This window comes from Cyphomyrmex costatus, unplaced genomic scaffold, assembly GCF_001594065.2.
Source record: "Cyphomyrmex costatus isolate MS0001 unplaced genomic scaffold, Ccosl1.0 scaffold219, whole genome shotgun sequence".
NCBI classification, from domain to species: Eukaryota; Metazoa; Arthropoda; class Insecta; order Hymenoptera; family Formicidae; genus Cyphomyrmex; species Cyphomyrmex costatus.
Genome location: NW_017276246.1, coordinates 34,638 through 50,326, shown reverse-complemented (window position 1 = coordinate 50,326; position 15,689 = coordinate 34,638). Strand labels below are relative to the sequence as shown.

At 38.4% G+C, this 15,689-nt stretch overlaps 1 protein-coding gene across 1 annotated transcript in view; it reads right to left on the bottom strand.

Moving 5' to 3' along the window:
* Positions 1 to 92: 92 nt before the first annotated feature.
* The window catches only part of LOC108773727 (uncharacterized), a 31,605-nt gene continuing 16,008 nt past the window's right edge, over positions 93 to 15,689 (bottom strand). The window contains exons 2-6 of the mRNA XM_018539638.1: positions 7,132 to 7,454; positions 2,963 to 4,853; positions 1,690 to 2,273; positions 384 to 504; positions 93 to 287 (exon numbers count right to left, since the gene is read on the bottom strand). Of these exons, the coding sequence (XP_018395140.1) occupies positions 245 to 287; positions 384 to 504; positions 1,690 to 2,273; positions 2,963 to 4,853; positions 7,132 to 7,447 (2,955 nt within the window). The 5' untranslated portion in view covers positions 7,448 to 7,454 and the 3' untranslated portion in view covers positions 93 to 244. The remainder of the gene's footprint in view (positions 288 to 383; positions 505 to 1,689; positions 2,274 to 2,962; positions 4,854 to 7,131; positions 7,455 to 15,689) is intronic.

Sequence of the window (15,689 nt, the reverse complement as noted above, 5' to 3'; positions counted from 1 at the left end):
TTTATAATAGTCATAATATTATAATACGCGAATAGTCCACATTAATAATAAAAACTATTAATCTATCAGGCAATTATGAGATATGTCGCGCGAAATAAATTATGTATAAAAGAAAAAACGTCAGAGAAAAGTCATAGATTTCTTTTGATAGACTAGAATTCTAAAATGCCGTTTTCTCCATCATAATAGATCTAAATCTAAAGAGCACTTCCGGTGGGCAGTTTTTTCTTCGTCCATATTACGTCTAGTACGGCGCAGTAATAGTTTTTACAGTACTTTTAGGATATCTGCAACAAAATTATTATTTATTAGTTTCATTAATCACGTCATGTCTCCAATACTTCAGTAATGCTTTGCCTCTTATATATTTATCAATGTTTTACCTGTGTCTTCTTGTAACTTCTAATTCGACTATACCCTCTCTCACCGTCTTAAATAACTCAATGACTGCCTGATGTGTGCGGCCCTTCAAAATTTGTCCGTTTAGACTCAAGATTTCATCACCTGAAAGTCCACAAAATACACTTCTTCGAATCTCTTTTTGAAAATCGTTACTAATTTATACTAATTAAAGAGGAATAGGAAAACTACTCTCGCAGTCTCCGCTGAAAGTTATCGGGATCGCTCTCTCTAAAAGCATTTTGAATAGTATCAATAAAGTTTAACGACCAAAGAGTAACTTTCGAGGTTGCCAATGACCTCCGCGACGAGGATGTTCTTGTGAGATTCTTCTGCGCTATTTTCTGCGCTTATGCAAGCCGATCAGCTACCAACCCGTTACTCAAGTATGCGGTAAGGAACGGTGGGCAACGAGGAAACCGCGATACAGGTGTAAAAAGCGGTGCTCGGTTGAAATTCGAGACATGAGAACGCGAAACGCGTCTAACGACCTTTCTGGTTATCGGCACGTCAATTTCCCGCAAACATCTGACCAGCCTGAAACGACTTCTCTCATGTCGTTTCTTGATACTTGTTAGGACGACAAGTCGTGATAGAATTTCGAATATTAAAATAAAAGAGTCGCTGTTTGCATACATGTAATTATTTCGTACATGATACATCATAACAACGCGATAAAGGTATCAGGAAGCGATACATTAATACCGGCGCTGTCAATGACACGGAGGTATCGTGCCCGTCTTCCGTTGAAAGAAAGCTAGGACGGCGAAAGGGGGAAAAGAAAAAGAGAAGAAAAGAAAAGGACCAGAAGGAAAAACGGTAGAACATGCCGCGACTGTTTAGATATGCATGTGGCGTTAGCTGTCGGATTAAAGATTCGACAGCTGTCTGGCGGGATCCTCGTATCGTCATGAATACACGAGGCCGTCCGCCGAACGTGTGCGTTCGACGCGTCGTCGATGCGCCTTCCCTCATCCCCGCGATTGATAACTCTCGAGCGAAAAGTATTCGCGCCGCCACGTCAACGTGTGAAACGAAGCGAGTATTACGCTCTATCATAAAAGTGACAGGCTCGACAGCCTGCTAATTATAAAGTAATTAATTCTGCACGTATACTAAATATTATGCAACAATTTAATCGCTATTAATTTGATTTTCTTTTTTAATCGAAATTATAACACACAATGTGTATCTGGCGTATTAATTAAAAACTACGATCTAGCGTATCGATTATTACGAGCGGAAAATGAGAATGGAATTTTTTTTTTTTTTTTTTTTAATAGAGTTTACCTTGAAACAGCGATTTGGAAATGTCGGCTTGCCCGCCGGGAAAAACCCTCCTCACGAAGATCCCCATGTCACCCCGGGGGCTATCTCTGCCACCTACGACGCTGAAGCCCAGACTGGGCTTGCCGTAGCCCTTCTCGAACTTGGCCACGTGTCTTGTCAAGTAGTGCTGCGATTCCGTAGCGGATTCCAGGCCGCTACGGGTGTCCTTTTGATTTTCAGATAAGCACAAAAGCGGCAGGAAGTCGGGCCTCTTTCTCGACTGAAGTGGCTCAGCGTCGCCATCGCTTGTCTTCTTCTTCTTCTTCTTCTTCTCGACCGATGAAGAAACGTGATTCGCTTCGGTGTCGATCAACGACATGCTGGACAGATTCTTCGCGTTTTCCAGGTACTCGTACTCGCCAGGCACGGCTGGCGGTGCATTCTCGTATACTTGTGGCATCGTCTCCTCGTATGCCGTCGTTAATCGTACTGTGTTGCCGGTAAAGGATTTCAGAAATTCTTGAACTTCTTCAAGAGTTTCGAGCGTTTTTAGCTCTTTACCTTCAACTTCGACGATCTCATCACCCAGTCTTAGTCTACCGTCCCTACAATCGAAGCAATAACATTATCTTAAAAAAAGCTTTAAAATAAAATCTACAAAAAGAACTAGGATTAATTTCTTTGAAGTTTCTTTTCTAAGAGAGAGATTTAAGGAGGACCTTATTTTTTAAGGATTTACGATGTTACTGAATTCTAACTTTAGAATTCTGAAATTCACATTTCAGAAAATAAAAATCTATCGTGTGAAACTCGGTTTTAGACGATTCTTGATATAACTGAGTTCAAATAGCTTGAAAGTTGTTGAATTTCAAACGATTAATAATTTCCAATAAAGAAAAATCTTATAGAATTCATAAACAGAGTTTAGAAATTTGCTGTTAAAAATTCCCTAAAACTGAATTTTGCGATAATCAGATTATTTTTTTTAAATTCTGTCTTCCTTATTGAATTTATCACTTTGAATTTTTATTTTTCATCTTAGATTCGAATAAAGAACATTATGAAATTACTCCATAAGTTAAGTTGTATATAAAACTATCAAACGAGCAGTTTACAAAGTATATAATAAAGAATCATTTCAAATGGAATCGCTGATTCACAAAGAGTTAGTTGTTTAAAATCAAATAATTTAAAGTTAGAAAAATTATACGTTATTATATATTTTTGTCGCTATACATTTTTAGTGCATTTGTGATATTATAAGTTGGAAATGTCCGCAATGAGTTTCACTTACCTATGAGCAATGCCATCGCTTTCGAGTTGTACGACAATATATCGCAAATCTCCTAGTCTCTGTTGCGCCAATCGAATCCCTAAACTATCTTTAGGATCTCTCTTGTGCAATTGTATCAAGCAACATCGCCGTACCCTCGTTAACGGCTGGATAATGTCGCTCAAAAACCTCGTTTTGTCCTGCTGCAACCTCGTGCGATGAGACGAGACGTCCAGCGCCTTCGCCGTATCCGACAGAATACTCAATCTGTCCTCGCAACTTGGAAGAGGAGTGTTCTCCAGTCGTGACACGGCTTCCTCCTCGAAAGACGTACCGTGAATACTTGGCAGCATTCGCCCGGATCCACTTTGGTGCCACCTGAGACCATCTATTCCTTCGTAATTCATCCGAGAAAGCGCATCCGGCCTGCTATCATCAACGTCGGAATTCTGTCTGACTCTGCCCGCGGTCTGAACGTTTTCCTGATCTTGGCACTCACTCGGTGTCGAACTCCTTATGGGTTTATCTGCCTCTGAGTCAATGACGCTGCTAGTGTCCGAACTACATTTCAATCCCTCATTTTCCAAAGCCGCTACAGATTCACCACGTGGCCCATCGCTGTCGTAGCCGGACTCGTTCGAGCTCACGTAGTGAGACGACAGTCTCTGCTCGCAGCTCGACACCGAGTTCCGTCGATTGCTTCTGATAGCGGTCATCATGTCGAGATCGGCATTGCAATTCTCCATTATGCCGGTCTCGATTCTGCCAACAGCGAAATCTGTCTTGTCGCGCGTAATGTCCTCACTGTGTCGAAATTCGTTGGTTTCCCGAAGAGACAGTAAACTGCCGTCAAACAAGCTGTAACAACCAGTGTTGCTGACCTCCCGTTGAAGTCCGGCTTCGAGTCGTTCGAGGCGGCTGGCATTCAGGCTGTATCTGTCTGCTTCGTATCTACTGGAATTCCTTTGAAATTCGGCATAGGAAATCCGACCCAGTCGCGAGATATTCTCTTGATTCCTTACGGCATCGAGACCGCAATTACTAGCAGTCCCAATCCTCGATCTTTTCCGTCCTAGGGTCGTGGTGTTGATGTAAGAATCCTCGATCTGCAGGGTCGGGAAGTGCTCCTCCGACGCAGTCTTGAAAAGCCTCTCGTCCTTGGAGACCAACGATGCGTGACGTTCTTCTGGTAACACCGACAGCTTCGATCGCAAGAAGGCATACGGAAAGTTGGACCTTTTCGCTTCCTTCAGGTCGCAGCTGCTGCTCTTCCTCATGAACGATTCGTTTTTCATTTTCTCGAGGTCGCAGGTGCTGAAACTCACCGAAGGACTACCCAACGAATACGTGGAGGCGCAAGGATCGCCTAGTGCACGAACTTCGAACATCTCTTGATCGTTGCCCCGATGTCCTGCCAGATTGTCGCAGGACACCGTCTTGTCCTTTCGCGCGGCTATTTGTAGATCTATACCTTCCGAAGGATCGTCTCCCTTCACGTAAGTCGGACTGTTGTTCAATTGACTGGTGCTACAGCTTCTGAACAGACACTCCTTGTCCGGTATGGTTCTCTCGTCGATATTTTGAGATCTTTTGTTACTTTTGGTCGAGTTGAGCATGCCAGTGGAACCCATCCGGATGAAGAATGATTTGAAGGGAGATGGGGACCGTTGACAAACTGGCGGTAACTTCCTGTTCGTTCTCTCATCTAAATGTATCTTGCTTAATTGGTGGATATCGATGTTATTGTTGCTTGTACTGGTATCGTTATTGTTGATATTATTATTACTATTGATATTGTGTTGAACACCATCGGATCTTTCTGTAATGGAGCAGATAGTCTCGCGAGATCTAGTCCGTCGAAACGAATCGATCTTCTTGCCCATCCTGCGACCCCAAATTCCTAGACCCAACACTACAGAGAAGAAAATAATATTAATATGATTATTGACGATTATTTAATTATAATGGTAAATATATTTTTTTTAAGATAAGTCTATTAAATAATTTATAAGTGAACAGAAAGTGGCCTGTGTAACTTTATATTTTTCAAATTTTTTTTACCTTTAAATGAAAAAGATATTTTGAGCCATAAATAATTATATGTTCTATATATTATATATATAATAATAAGAGAAAATGATAAAATATTTACCATTGTTACTATTCGATAATGTGTACTAATAAATTAACAATGCTACATCATAAATTGTAGCAAAGATAATTCATTATTTAATAACAATAATGACTATCCGATAACGAGCAGAACGGAATCGTTTTTCACGTTTCAGTCCTCAATGGGAACGGACGGATGGTAGAAGGGAGTAAGACATTGAAATGGCAGCGTGCCATCTCGTAGAACGAAAAACCGCCCGATGCCCACACCCGCGTGCGACATATGGTGGTTCTCCGAGAGCTGCGGCGGCTATTCGCTGCCGCCATATACGAGGAACTCGCAGGCAGCGGTTCCGCGTAGTTTGGGACTACTTTTTCGAGGTGTCACCCCGCAGCTAACGGGCCTGCGACACCGACACATTGGTTCTACATAACGAGAAACGATTAAAAGGCTGCTCGAGTATCGGGCACACGTGTTTTGCGATACGGTACGATGCGCGTGCAAAAGGCGGTTTATATCGCGTCTTGTCGTAACAGCCTTATTTATCGCCCGATCACCGTGTCCCCGTAATCAAAAATATCACGCATTTAGAATATCTCAACTGGCATGTTTTACTCGCTATCGCGCAAATTGCAGGTATCTGAGAAAAGGAATGGGAAGACAAGTATCATTAAGTATCCTGAATTTTCCCTATCATCTTTTTTTGTTATCGATTCTGTAAGAATAATTAAAAAATAAGAGTTGTGTTTTACTTTATTTTGTACAATTATATATAGCGTATCTTTAGAATATTTTATAAGTAATTTAAACGATAGAGAGAGAGAGAGAGAGAGAGAGAAAGAGAGAGAGAGAGAGAGATGAATTTAAAACGATATTTCTAAGTAATGATTTCTTTGTAATATAATTAATTGTATGTTAAGATTCATTCAATATATAATTATAAATTATATTAAGTAAAAAGATATTATTATAAACTGATGAGAAAGTTACATATTGTTAATGCAAATGAAAAAATTAAAATTACATTGTCTACTGATAATTGGCTTCGTATTCCATAAACATAAGAAAGAAAAGAGAGAATATTCTTCATAAAGTTTCTTTTTTCAAAGTTTCTTAAAAAATGTATAATAAAAAATAAATATCTATAAATCCATTTATGTATATGTTCTAAAGAATGTGAAGAAGATTAAAACTTGATTTTTTGAAATTTTTAAATTATTCAAAATAAAAAATAATTTATAAGAATAATTTAATAGCTCATGAATTAAATTACAAGCAAACTTTCTATTAAAATACAACCGGAAGGAGCAAAATTACTAATTTCACTGTGATATTATCGTAGTAAGTAGCGAACGCAAGCCGGCGTTGGCAAGTATGTCGGACGATGGGGCTCTAACGAGGCGAGCGCGCCAAGCGAGTGATTAGTGAAAGGATGTGATGTTTTCCTGGATTAGCAGTAATTCGCGGCCGTTCAGAATAGGAGCAAGATCAGCTATGTCGACAGTCAAGTGGCGGTACTTTTTGTGCATAGTCACCGACGGTTAGAGGACATGGAAGTCACCAGAGCATAAAGCCCAGTTTCAAAGTATTGTACTCGTATTGTATTTAAACCCGCTACAGAATGATGTCCGCGTGTACAGTGTATTGTCCGATGCAGCAGTTTACATCGCAAGCTTTTTATGGTTGCGTACTCTCGTGTTTGCAATACACAAAGCTATTCACCAAAATTCGTGTCACTTTACAATATTAATCATTTTATTTTTCCTATACTTATAATAATTATAATGTAATATGTAAAAATTTTTGTTATATATTTTTCCCAAGTGAAAATATAAATAAAAATAAAATATTAATATAAATAATATCACATACGTTTTTACGAAAAAAATCCTATTAAAGTTTATCAAGTGTAACGCGCCTTAAATGAAATATCTTCGCGTTTGAATCAGATAAGAAAAATAATTATTTAGAAAGAAATCATTCCTGAAGCGCGCGCAATGAGACCGCTTAATGTCTGATGATTGAATCGATAGCGTACTTCATTGTCGAGACATGATAGAGATTATCGACAACTCACCTCGTTGCTTACTCGGATCGTGCTCGACGATGAAGGCTGGCACGGCCGTAACCGTTTGATAGTCAGCCTCGGTGACATCCTGCTCGTTGTCCTGCTTCGTCTCGAGCAACGTCTGCATCGCACCCGCATCGCCGCAGCTTCTCCGGGTATACTTGGCCCGGGAGATTTTCAGCAGGGTGGCAGATTCCAGATCCTGACTCTTTGTCCGCGGCATTGAAGTCGCTGATAGCTCGTCCGGCGGACCTACCGTGCTCGACAAAGAAAGGGCAACATCATCGGCGCTGTGGCGCCGAGACTTCGACAAGCGTTTAAACATCGTCTAGCTGTGAAAATACAAAAATAATGTGCCGATAAAATATACACGGTACTAATAGCCCGGCTGTACGATGCAATAAACTGAAATTAACCCTCCGTTTGCAATTATATTTTTATTTTCTTTATCTGCAATCTGGATTGTTTTTCTTGCGGCCTAAATTTTAAAAAAATACGGAAAAATTCAGGGTTATGTTATCACGTCAATCTATTTTATTTTTAATAACATAAAAGAAATGTTGTCTAATATAATTTAAAAGTCTTCAAAAAATCATAGTCTAAAAAATTTGAGAGTAAAATTCCGCTTGTGCTAAATAAATTCAGATAGTGATGAAGGATTAATTCTAAATAATTTGTTTGAGGATGTTTTTATACACTTTTTATCTCTTACTACTTTCTCGAATATATTGAACTATATTTTTTTTCCATTACGGTAGTACATTACATTTATAATAGTATCGTGATTAACCAAAGTAGATCATGAATTTCATAAATTTCTAGAGAGAGAGAGAGAGAGAATGTACATGCTTTGAAATATTTTATAACGAGGACAAGATGTAATAAAAATGTTGCACGATCCTCCGCGGTGGAGGATGATTGGATGTAAGATAGGAATTACTTACGTCATCCTTTATCCGCGCGTTGAAAAGAAATGTGAGGGATTCGTTATAAAGTGTACGGCCGATACGGCGCGACGTACCGCGCTCGGCAAGTTTCCAAGTACGATTTACCGTTCAATGTCTGGCGATCGGCGGATGTTTTTGCAGTCGCGAAAAGATACCGGTGGATCCGCGATCTTTTATTTATCACTCGAATAATGATATCGAGATTCTCTCGCGAGAGAAATCGACGTACTGCCAATCAAAATGATCGTGATATCAAAGAAATATACCGACACTATAATAATATTATATTCACCGATATAATTGATACAGTAGTCATTTTCTGTGATTTCATAATATCTATTAAATGAGCAGTTATTGCTTTTAATGATCTTAAAAAAAAAAAAGTATTGAATTTGTCGGAAATACGCTCGAGAGAAAGGAGCGAGAGAAAGAGAGAATAGAATTAACCTCTCTTACGCAGATCGGCCCCACGAAGGCCGCTTGTTATATTATTTATTTTTTTCCTTGTCAAGGTTCCCGGATTTCAGTCTCATACTCTCATGGTGACGTGTACGTGAATGATTTACACACACGGGTAGCAAGAAGTAGGCAGGCGAAAACAACTTTCTTGGAATGGACGTTGTTGCATTTCAACGCTTCTATCCTCTATCCTTATCTTACGTCTCTCTTCCTTCGAACTTTTTGCAAACTTGTTTTTCCCTCGTTGCGTTATTCGTTGTATTCAGACAACTGCTGTTACCGTCGCGACTCGATATGAATTAAGTTTGTTGTTTTAATTCTGTATATAACGGCGCGCAGAAAAAAAATATATTGGATAGTTCTGCAAAGCTAAAGCTTGCTGGACGAATTTGACATCTATAACTAAGATGATTTGATGATTCAACAAAGAAATTATGTCTGTAAGCAGTCATCAGTATGCTAACTCAGCTAATTCTTTGCTACAATAAAAGTTGCTAATACGACAAGTTTTCTTCATTACAGCAGTAAAATATACACTCCACTTTACTAGCGTATTTTGTTAAAAATTTTGATCCATATATATTTGATTGATTTTCATAGAAAGATATTTTTGATATATTAACAAATTTGCTGTGATATTACGAATATAATTATCTATAATGTAATTACCTATATATAGTTTTTAATTTTATTCAGTTGTACAACTTTGCTACTTTAACATAGAAAACTAGCTGTGTGTATATTACGGCTATAAATTTGCTGAATTAATGAAATTTTTAATTGTTTTAACGAATCGTTTTTTCTCTGTGCGATATTAAATATACCTTAAACATACACTACATATATTCGATATCCTATAATTTATTCCGCGCGCGTTTATTTTCGCGTTTTGCGTGTCTCTCGGACATTCCGTTAGCCTCCACCGCACCGAACCGCACGTCCACGGTGCGTAGGATCGAGGGAAAAACGCGGATTACGTCGTAACGTCAAAGATTCCAGACACGGTAGAAAGAAAAATGCTCACCCCACGCGGGCGAATAAGCAAAACTTACGATACACACGTAGGTACGCGATGCATACGCCATGAGTACGCGCGATATACCCGAGGCTGGAGAAAGTCTCATGGCGCGTGCAGGAACTGCACGCTCGCGTATGCATTTTTGTAGTCGTCGAATATTGCACGATTTCACGTAATGCATATGCCACAGCCGGGTACGCTCGGCAACGCTCGCGCTGCATCAGCACCGCAGCGAGGTGTCCGATGAGGATTATCGCCGCGCGGAAGAGAAAAGATCGACCGACATTCCTGATTTCACCGGCCGTTGACAGCTATTAAGTGCTTTCTAGGACGCCCTTGCGATATATCACATTTGTGTGACGGATTAAGCTGAGCAAGGTTACAATTAAGAAATAGAAAGTACATTATATATGTTGTAAACGCGTGACTAATAAGACCCTAATTCCAGATTACAGTCCTTTCAGACACGTTCGCAACGTGTGATATCATTTCTATTTTTTAATTATATACGAGGTAAATATAGAAGAATAAGTCCTTCTTGTTTCCACCTCATCGACGTTGATATTTTAGGAGATATACCCATGGTAGATTTGCATTCCATGAGCTGCACTTCCGCAACGAGTCTCGTGTCTCACGCAGACATATTGGAGAACCCAGAGGTATTTCCGGCGTACGCACATGCGATTAAGTTCTCAATGAGGTTCACACAGCGAAATGGAAATCAACATATATGTGTAGTAAACGACATCGCAAAGTAGGATGAATGATGCGTGTTCGTCTATTCTATACGTACTTGGTATATTCACATACACACACATACACATTTTATTCGCATCTGTTTAGAATTTAAAATCTAGAACTCCTCAAATGCGAGAAGTGGCACTTTCTGAAACATTTTTTTGTAAGTATACAATATTGGGTTGGGGAAAAAGTTTTTTTTACATATATAAAGGGACCTTCATTTTACAATATTTTCGTTGGAAATGAAAGAAATTGAATTCTAAAAGAGCGATTTAAAAGCTTGAAATTTCTACTTTCGCGAAAGGTTACTATATTTTTTGAGTTTCTGTCAGTTTAGTAATTTTTACATATAAAAAACTGCGAGCTGAAAAAGATAAAAAAATTTCTTTTTACTTCGTGGGTCTTTCACGTGGTCAACAAAAATTTACGAGAATTTTCGACTATCTAGTGTGAAAGCTTGAAGCTTTCTGTACAAAATCGCTTTTTAATGTTCTTTCTCTCGATTTTTTTTTTGGGTTAATCGCAAGTTAAGTAAAGGAGTATATATTCTGATTTTGATTGCTCATAACTCCGTTAAAAATTATCATTTTGCAATTAGAAAAACAGATTTTTAAAGCTGAGAATTTGTTTTATCAAGTGATATTAATGCAACGAAAATTTCGCAACGAATGGTGAATTGAGGAAAGGTTTTACATATAAAACGTATAAAAAAATGTGTGTGATGTGAATACTTATTATATATATATATATATGTATAGGTATATATTATACACTGTAAAAAATAAAATGTTAATTTTAACTCAAAGATGTTGAGTGAATTTTCTGAGACATGCAAAAATGTTAACATTAACACAAAAATGTTAATTTTAACATTTCTGCATGTCTCAAAAAATCCATTCAACGTCTTTGAGTTAAAATTAACATTTTATTTTTTACAGTGTATGCATATAACAACGTGCCATGCTACCGTACAAGCTGTAATAATAATAATAATTGCAAAGAATGCAACTTAATGATTGGATATTAAGATTTATTATCGCGGATATCTGCTACGTTAAACGTGCGACTAATTGGTAATAGAATGCCACTAACTTTAGCCCTTATTTCCTCTATCCGGCATAATAATCCTTCCGTTTCTAATAAACAGCCGTGAAGAGGTGTTATCGACAGTACATTATTCACACGGCTCCTCTTTCTCTTTCTCCTCTATTTCTAGAGAGTTATATTTTTGCAATTGTGCACGGGGAGTTTATGTCCTATTGCTGACTTATATGCATGCCCGTTATGTACAACTACGCCACGTCTGTGTTTCATGCTCCGTTATGACTTCTGCTTCCGTGGCTTTTTATTCGCGAGTCAGCATCGAGTCGGAAGCTATATAATCGCGCGAAATGCCGCGAGCGTCGAAATGACGATGCATTCTCCTTATACACTTTAAGAGGAACGTGTGCCTTTCTATTTTCGATTTCTATTTTCGATGGAAATTGGCCCTCCCGAGCTTTTTTACATTCGACGCATTTAGGGATTGATTATCCGTGGATTGTATATACATGCGCATTGAACGCACACGCGCTGATCGCCAGGGAGGATCGCTTCATTTAAGCACGCCTGCTACATCGCAGGTATTGTATTACATTGTCCATGCGAGTAACGAGAGGCCGACGGAAGGATATCGGATGTTGCGCAGCATAAGGGTGACGTTACGAGGGCTTATATTCGTTTTTCGAAGAGGCCTCGTACTTCGATAATAAGTATCGGCTATCTTGGCTCGAGCACTTTGCTGTTCCTTATTTCTATATCGGCGTGATAGAAGTTTAAAAGAAATAGTTTCGATAAATATACATGTGAACAGAATATATACGTATACTATTTATTTTTGTTATTATTATTTTCTATATGTATTATTCTTTTTACACGAAGATCTCGTGTTCTTAGCGTAAAGTAGGTCTTCACAGTAGAAAAAGTAACGCAATCTTATTTCAATTATTTTTAGTAGAACATAATAACAACGGAAGTAATTTTACTTTTTAATGTAATTTTATCTCTGTCAGTGAAATATACGGATATTAAAAAAAGAAAAAGAATGATTGGTAAGAGAGATGTGTCGCTTATTTGCTACAACGACACTCAAATGCAAAGATTTTCAGAACGATTTGAGTAATGAGTTGAACGTTGGGAATCATTAAAATATTCATCTTAAAATGCAATCAATTTTGGCATAATAATTTGAATTGTCTAATTAATTGCAGAGAAATGAAAGGATGTTTTTTAAGAGTATATATATTCTTAATTTTCCTTATGCTTCTCCATTCTTTTTTGCAATCAATGAATCAACTAAAAAGTGACAAATTTGAGTTACGTCATTGTTGTAACAAATGAGCAATATTTGTCATAACGTTTGCTCGAGAGACACGCGGTTCTAAAGACATCTATGCGTGCTCATGCAAGCGCAAAAATGTCTGGAATATTACTTAATATATAATACAACTTACACATTCCCGCAACCAAAGATACTCATGTGAAGAAGATTAAAATACTAATAACATGCCCGTTACGCTTTCCACATTTATACCCCTTTTTATACTGTCATAAAACGTTGGAAGTAGGTATTTGGAAGATTTCGCGTAATAGTAGCTCGCGTGTCGTAATACCGTACCGTTTCACGCGCGACGTAATTTTCGTAACTATTAAAGCCTTGTTACCTTACTTGTTTTGAAGAGCGTGGTGGTTTTTAAAAAAGATGCAGAAAATTATATTCGACGTAAGTTTAGTTTTGTTAAGAAGCTTGCTCAGCGGGCGATAAACTTTATGCCACAATGCTTGCAGTTCCGCTTTCCACTGTAAAATCAACGGTGAGAGAGAGGGAGAGAATTTGCAGCGAGCCACGAAAAACAAGAAACTTCCTGGTCTTGTTGAAGCTGGAACTTCGTGTTTCATTAAGACGTTGATAATTGGGTTTATTGCCGTGTTTTATATATCTCTGATACAGAATGCCCGACGCGTACTTCCTGTCCGGAAGACCCTTCTATCCGCTATCGCCTCTTCTGACTCACGTGTAGATACGTGTGCTTTTCAGAACGTTAATTCATTTAACGAAAGAAGTTTATTTTTATTTCTCAAAAATTTTATTACGGATATATAGGATTTTAAAAATAATGGGATAAAGAAAGGGGCGTTCAGCAAGCATGATATAATAGACGAGAAACTGATTCGTCGTAAAAGAGCTTTGAATCCACGGTTCAAAGAGCTTCTGAAGTATGTAAATACATAAAATTTCACAAAAGTATCGTAAAAGTATGACAGTTCTCTTAACTGGGGGAGGGGGAGGGATAGCTTCTTTCTCTTCTTCTTTATAACGCTACCACCAGATAGTTGCGGTTAGATGACCCCGCTTTCAAAGAGAAAAGCCCCCATCAAAGATTTACAATAGAAAATAATGGCGTACGTCATTACTATCTTTAACGTCCATGTTCGAAAGGTCTTTTTCTTTTCCTTATAAATACATTTGAATCACATTATAGTAGTGTAATAATTAATAGATTTCGTTCGTTTTTTGCAATGCAAAGTATAAAGAAAAAACGATCTAAATCGAGCGGTAATAAGATTTTTTTATATAAAATGAATTTCTAGTTTACAATGTTAATACAACATAAAAATAAAAAAAATATCAAATATTTCGGAACTCAACGGATTCTTCTTCAACGATTTTTATAAATGTTACGAAGTCATAGAGAGAGATGAAAGTATGTAATAATCCTTTCGATCATGAAATCTTTAAATAAAACCAGAAATTAAAAAAATTTTTTTTAATTTGAGTTTTTTTTTCGATAAATACAAAAGTACAGTGAAAATAAAATAGTCAACGTTTCATTAAATATATTACTCCGACGTTGAATTTATTTTTCAAATACTTCCTGCGAATAGGATCTCTCGTGTCAATTTAATAGCGTTTTTCCTCTCCTGCACCTGCTGTTGCTGAACAAGCTAGATAGCCTGGGTACTGAGTAAGAAATACAAACAATGAAGTATTTACGATAGAAGATAAAGGCGTATTTCACGTCATTATCACCGTCCGAGAAGCGAAGGCCCTTCCGTCTCCTCATCCTTCTCTACTTACAGCTCGCCGCATCTGGATTCGCGCAGTGCAGCACAGCGCGGTGGATATAATCGTATAAGGTGGAAGGGTAGTCCGACGCCTTAGATGGCTTGAAATACAACAGCAGGCTAGACTTTCTCGTTGCGACTTGGTTAGGCCTAGGCAAAAACTAGGATAAGCTTAGATGGCTCCTCGTATCTCGGGACGGCCGGCGATGGTGGCGCGTAGAAAAACGCGCAGCGGTCACACCGTGGAGGAAAAGAGGAAAAGAAAGAGAGAGAGAGAGAGAGAGAGAGAGAGAGAGAGAGGGACGGGCATAGAGAGGCTTCAGTCTTCTTCGTGTATCTATACGCGCGTGTACGCACTCACGCATGTATGCCGCGGAAGGGAAACCGGGAGGAAGATGCGAAGAGAGAAAAGCGAAACATCGCGCGAAAGAGAAAGAAGAAGAGGGAAAGACGCGACTAGACCTTGGAAGGAGAGACGCGAGAGAAGCAAATACTGCCGGGATAGGTATATTCAGCGTAGTCGACCGGACAGTGCACTGAACTTGGCAAGAAACCCAAGGTTGCATGGCTTAATGATCTAGTTTCTTCGGTGAAGATATGATTCACCATTATGCATTCACTCATCGTACACGGTGTACGTTTGTGCCCGCATCGCGTGGCGGGACCTCTTCCTTTTCCGCGGATATACAGCTGCTTCAAAAATTTGCAATTAATATTCCACCTAAAAATAACCGTGTGATCTATGACGAGGGGATATCGGACTCGGTTCTTCTTATCTGAGGCTGTATGCAGGCAAAAGTGAAGTCCGAGAAAGTTGCGTCCGAAATAGTCAAATTTCTTGCGTGTAACATTTCTCTTTTATGACTGATACTATAAATAGATAGGGAGAGAGAGAGAGAAAATCAATGAAGATTAGATTCATTATATCATTAAATTCATATAAAATAAAATAAGTAAATTTTAAACGTACTTAATTTCACACTATAGACAAGGGAAAGCGTCGACACTGATGGTTAACACCATTCGAAAATGGAACGCTTTCCAAAGAGATCGTACAAAATTTAATACGCCAGAAATTTTGCATCCTTTTCGCGAAACCAGTTTGATAATGCCAGGACTATGTTTCTGTGGTGATGCAATTCTTTTTCTCGGCGCACATACCGCATCGTCGGCAAAATATTAAATTCCGAAATGTACATTGGGCTGCAAGTTCAACATTAATCTACTATTATTGCATCGTAACGTCACACAGTAATCAACAAGTTAAAACATCGAGTCGCGCGAGTTTCTAATTTATG